This window comes from Camellia sinensis, chromosome 1 (genome assembly GCF_055761805.1).
Source record: "Camellia sinensis isolate YWXY chromosome 1, ASM5576180v1, whole genome shotgun sequence".
In the NCBI taxonomy this organism is placed as follows: domain Eukaryota; kingdom Viridiplantae; phylum Streptophyta; class Magnoliopsida; order Ericales; family Theaceae; genus Camellia; species Camellia sinensis.
In genome coordinates this window covers 235,346,146-235,352,020 of record NC_138961.1, presented here as the reverse complement: position 1 = coordinate 235,352,020, position 5,875 = coordinate 235,346,146, and the positions used below count along the sequence as shown (strand labels likewise).

Sequence of the window (5,875 nt, the reverse complement as noted above, 5' to 3'; positions counted from 1 at the left end):
ACACTTTTAGGCCAAGAAACACACACAAGGGAGGAGAGAGAGGGAAATATAGAGATAGGGTGTATCTATATGTGTAAGCTCTGGTTTTGCCTTCAAAGTCTCTAACCTAGAACAAGGAGAAGACCCCTCCTCTTATAGAAGTCCCTCTTGCAAAGCTTATACAACAAGCTTGCTTAGAGGGAAATCCCTCCATACACGTGTATGGAGGGAAGCAGAGTTGGTGCCAGCTATCACAGCTAAGGGTGAGCAGCAGATATACCGATCCGCCAAAACCAACCGAACCAAACCGAGCCGCCGCATTTTGGACAGATGCGTGATGACGAGCGGACGGTTGCGGATTGATTTTCTTCGATCCGCCAATTTGGCGGACGGATGACGGATTTAAGGTTCCTTTGGCTGCAACCGAACCGCCAAACCGCGAGCACCCTTAGTAATTTATAAAACTTTGTGTTTTCAATTTGTTTAAATATTTTGTTTGTGTTTTCAATTGAAAAAGAATTCAAATATTCTGTTGAAAAAATGTTTTCAACTTGAATATATTTTTTGAATTGAAAAAAATAAACGTATTATTTATCTATATTTTTTGGTTTTTAAATCTAACTCTAAAAGTAATAAATAGAAAATATGATATATGTTGGTTGGTTTTTATTTTCAAAAATATATATAAATATAACAACACAGAGACATAATCTCTACTATTGCTCTATTCATGGTTTTGGTGGTTTGAATTGTTTTTATATTTTAAGAACCACAGATTGTAATATTTTATGTGGATGAGGCATGCTGTGATTGTAATATGTGAATGAGGCATGCAGTGATTGTGATATTCTAAAGTTTCAAACTTTCTTTCGTTGGATGAGGCATGTAGTAATTGTAATACTTTTTTAAGTCATTGACTGTAATATTTTTTTTTTTTTTTGAGGAAGTGCACAAGTTGAACTATGTTAAAAATTTATAAAATTCCAAACCGCCAAACCGATTTGCATCCATCCGCCAAACCGCCAATCCGCTCAATCCACATCCGCCGGATTGGCGGACAGATGTGGATTGATTTTTTCCAATCCGCCAATCTGGCGGACGGATGGCGGATTGAAGGTTTCGTGGCCGCAACCGACCCACGCCCACCCCTACAGCTGGTACAAAATATCTACATAAAGTAGATGAACAGTGGTCGGCTGCCCAAAAATGTCATTTTGACAAAATTTAGTGCCGACCGGCAATAAACAGTGCCGACCGACAACAAAAAGTGCCGATGGCAGCAAAAACCAGCCGATGACCTCTAGCCACTGCCGGTGGTGTGTGGAGATGCCTCACAAGGCATTCCCTGCCCCTCCAAGGCAAAACACAAGTGTTTGGTGCAAAACCAGACACAAAACGGTCAAGTTCGGAGATCTTGAGGTAGGGCGCGTAGCCGAGACCTCCGGGAACTCTAAACGAACACAAACATGGATAATCACCGAGTGTTCAAACGGTGACGTCCAAGTCTTGAGGACGGTCAAAAATGGGGTGTCTACAGTAGCAAATTCCAAAACATTTTCCAAAACAAACGGATATGCAATGTTTATTTCCAAATTAGGCAATCTAGTCTATACTTGTTTGCTGTGCGCATAACATAGTAATTCTAGGCTAATAAATGGTTTAAGAACACATAATGTTTTCAAAAAACGAGTATCACGGTTAGTAGAGGCCGATCTTCGGATCGGGCGAGAGGGGGTGTTCATAGCTGACCTTCCCCAATCGTACCCTAGCTCCCGAGCCGAGGCAACTCTGGTGATGACGGACATGTGGCCTTCGGCACCGAGTCAGGGTTTCCTAAATTACCCCATAAAAAATATTTAGGTGGCGACTCTGTATCTGGCAAAGCAGTCCATGTTTGGCACTTCTTTCCTAAAAACTGTTTTCTCAAAACGATTTGCCAGATTTGGACTCTTTGGTTCAAGATTAAGAACCGTGACACCAAATCGAGTCCGAACTGTAGCGGGGTCCCTCGCGGACTTGTTACAGATGCGCCGAGCCTCGGTGCATGCAAGACAAATGAATGATGCAAACATGCAAGCATAAGGTATGCTAATCAAAACGTACCCTAATCTAACCATTGAAAGCCGTTAAATAAAAGGGAGAAAGACGTGGGGTTGGAAGACATGCACACACACACGCAGACTTATTACAACGTTACACCCTCTCGAAGGAGGGTCCGAATAAGCTAAGCTACACCAAGCTAAGCTAATTATTACAAACTAATTAATTAACTATTCTACCACTAGGTCATCCACATACACTTCGACTTCGTGATATAACATATCATGGAACACTGTAGTCATAGCCTATTGATAGGTTGCCCTTGCATTTTTTAAACCGAAGGCCATCATCGTATAGAAAAAATTTCCTAGGGGCATTCTGAAAGTTGTCTTTTCTGCGTCTTCTGGTGCCATTTTGATCTGGTTATAACCACTGAACCCAAATATGAAGGAGAACATCTGATGGCCCGCAGTAGAATCGACAAGTGTGTCAACATGGGGCAGTAGAAACTCATCTTTCAAGCAGGCCTTGTTTAGGTCGCGAAAGTCTACGCAGATCCTGATCTGGTGGTTCTTCTTCTTCACAAGCACAATATTTGCTAGCCAAGTTGGGTACTTGGATAGGCTCAATGAACTTGGCCCTCTCTCAAGGTCAGGGTGATACTTTCGAGAATGCTATTTTATGGACTTAGAGTTAGGAAAAGTGTTGAGGTGATGGGTGACAAGGGATGGGTCAAGACCAGGCATTTCGTCGTATGTCCAAGAAAAGACGTCGCTATACCGCTTCAGTAGTGTGATCAATTCCCCCTTGGATGCTGGAGCCATTGTGTCGCTGATAAACACAGGTTTGTTCTGGCTTGGCAAGTCGCTGAGATTTACCTCAACAAGTACCTCCTGCTGCGGTTTAAGTCTGTCTTGCATGCACTTAGGAGCGGGTTCAGGAATCTCCACCAGCCCTTCTTGGGACTTGTCACCATCACATTTATTTGCCTCGGGGCCATCCTCCCAAGGTATGAAGTCTGGCCCCCAAGACCATCATGGGTAGTATACTGTCTTGCCGTCCTCACGCACCTTAACAATCTTGGGTAGAGGATTTGTGGACTTGCTGCTCCTCTTGTGCCCACTACTTTCTGGAGTAGCCTCCGCATTTCGAATGTCTTCCCACTTCGGAAACTTTACCCCTGTAACTTTACTAGTCCTTGGAGTTTTATCCGTTGACAGCTCAGTAAAGAAAACTACATCAGAATAATGTGCCTCTTCCACTCCAAATGGTTTGTCAGACGCATTTATGGTCACTGTGCACTTGCCCAACTTTGCCTTTACGCATTGGTGATAACTCGATGGGATAGCCCTATATCGGTGCATCCAAGCTCTACCAAGTATCATGTGGTAATTTGTGTCTGCTTCAATCACATGGAACTCAGTTGTGAAACGGATCTCGCCAACTGCTAAGTCCATTACAACATGGCCCTCAGTAGCTTTTTTCTCACCACCAAAACCTATCACAGTAATGGGTTGGCAGACCATCCTAGACTCTGGGATACCAGTCTTTGCAAAAGTGTCAGTAGTGATGATGTTTATGCACGCTCCGCCATCAAGGAAAACATGCTTGAACTCCACATCATTGATGTAAGTTGTGACAAAAAGCGGACAATTATGAAGAAATGGGTATGCTTTGTCTGCCTTTGAAAAAGTAATGGCCCCATAGTCCTCCTGGATATGCCAAGACACATACTCCTTAGTCGTAACTTCAGTATGATGCATTTCAGAAATATTGATGAAGGCCTTTGTTGTTTCCAACCTGACAGCTTGGCTTAACCCCAACTGGTCAAAGAAGGTACGAAACTTGACAGAGTTTTGCAAGGCTTGAGCATGAGTATCCTTTGCGAGTTTTGCCTCCGCAGGTACTATTTCACGGAGTTGGCCAGTTGTAATTTCTTCTAACTCATCATAGTCGGACGCCATGTGCACTTGATCGGGCACAGTCCCAAGGTAGCCGATCATATGTACATTCTTTCCCTTCTCCTTGTGGTTAGGATAAGGGTCCTTCCTTACATCACGGTTACCGGCATCTTTGAACTTTAGCTCATTCACAACAACTTTCTTCTTGAAGATACTTTTCAAAGTCCAACAGTCCCTAGTAGGGTGTCTGGTGGCTCTGTGATAGATACAATAATCTGGGCTTTTTTTGTCCTTCTTGGTTGGGGGAACATTAACCAAAGGCAAAGTAAGTTCACCATCGGCCATCCATTCTTTAACCAAGGCTTTGACGTTCTCAAGGCTGTAAGGATATGGATTTCTGTCCTCATAACTCTTTCTCTTCCAAGAGGATGATGCCTTCTCTTGCAAGCGGTTCCCTCCTATGAAAGTTATCACAACAACTATGCTACTACGAGAGTAGCGATTACTGTCACGAGATCTATGCAAAGGACCAGTGGTACTGAGGTTCCTAGCTGCCTCAATCAAGGCTGAAAATGTAGGCAAATTATGGTTCACCAAGAAAATTTTATAGTCGCGTATGGCACATTTTACACATATACTAACTAAGTGGGCCTCGTCTATTGGTTCATGACAGTTAATAGCCTTATCCTGGAATCGCTTAACATAGTCCAGTATATCTTCACCTTCTTTTTGGACATCTCGCCCAAGTGTGAGGGTTGTAACTTTCTCTTGGACTTGGAAGAACTTTGTGTGGAACTTGTTCATCAACTCCTCCCAACTCTTGATCGAGTTGGGAGCCAAGTTCACATACCAACTGTAAGTCCTTTTAGTAAGCAATTTGGAGAACTCCTGAAGGAGCAAAGAGTGGTCACTACCATGGACACTAAGAGTTTCAATGAACCTCACTACATGTTCTCTGGCATTGCCTTGCTTCCCATCAAAATTGGTAAACTTGGGTACTGTATACCCAGTTGGGTATGGCATAACCAATATCTCCAGAGAGTATAGAGGCTTCATATTTGGGTTGGAGAGAACTTCTTGCTACGCTCTTGCTCGAGCATAGCTTGCACATCGGCTAGAGTAACAAAGTAAGTGGGCTAGAATGGTCCAGTTTGCTCTTAGGTAACAGAACCAGCAGCTGTACCGTTCGCTTGGGGTACCACCAGAGGAACCTGGATCAGAGCTTGATTTACAGGGAACATATTAGGCACTAGGTTTGGGACTGCTACAGGTGGAAGTGCTTGCACTGGAGTTGGTCTAGAAGCTATGGCCATAATAGCCTCGGTGAGGGTTTGTAAAGCTTCTAGGATCTCTCTCTACGTACCCTGAAGTGACTGGATTGCCTCAACCACAACACTGTGGTCATGGTCCTCAGCATGTGCTGCTTCGCCATTGGAAGAGCCTTGTTACCATGGGGGTTGCTGAACGTCATCATCTGCTATCTTTTCTAGTGAAGTATGTCCACTGCGAGTATAAACCATCAACAAAGTAGCCTCTCCAGTGAAGTTGCCAGAAATGTAAGGGGGTTCAAGGTTAGGAAGGTGATTAGAGAGGCAAAACTATATTAATGGTCCAATAATGGTGGAATGGCTGGAGAATGAGCAGCAGTAACTGTCTGGGCAGTTGGAGAGTGTGCAGTTGGGTGAGGGTGAAGCAGATAGCTCAAGAAAAAGGCAATGGCAGTGCCAAAATAGGTAGTATCTCTTACAAATCTCAAAAATTCCTCCATTTGGACCTTGGGAAATGGGTCCTATTTATAGGCTTTTCCTTTGTACCAAGAGGACACCAAGTGGTCAAATAAAGAAAAGACAAGTGTCCCTAAGGATCACACAGAATATTCTGCCCTGAGCCACCAGGTTAAAGGTACCACGTGTCTCTCTGTATATACTGTGTACTATCCATTTGCCTCCGCAACT

The 5,875-nt window shown here is 43.7% G+C and overlaps 1 protein-coding gene across 1 annotated transcript; it reads right to left on the bottom strand.

Annotated features, from left to right (window-relative positions):
- Window positions 1–3,053: 3,053 nt before the first annotated feature.
- On the bottom strand, window positions 3,054–4,976 carry LOC145822797 (uncharacterized). The gene has a single exon (XM_082920915.1). It carries the CDS (start codon window positions 4,974–4,976, stop codon window positions 3,054–3,056), a length of 1,923 nt encoding a protein of 640 aa, XP_082777041.1.
- Window positions 4,977–5,875: the final 899 nt, after the last annotated feature.

Coding starts and splice junctions, on each gene's coding strand:
- LOC145822797 (XM_082920915.1), bottom strand. CDS start 4,976: ATGAAGCCTCTATACTCTCTGGAGATATTGGTTATGCCATACCCAACT.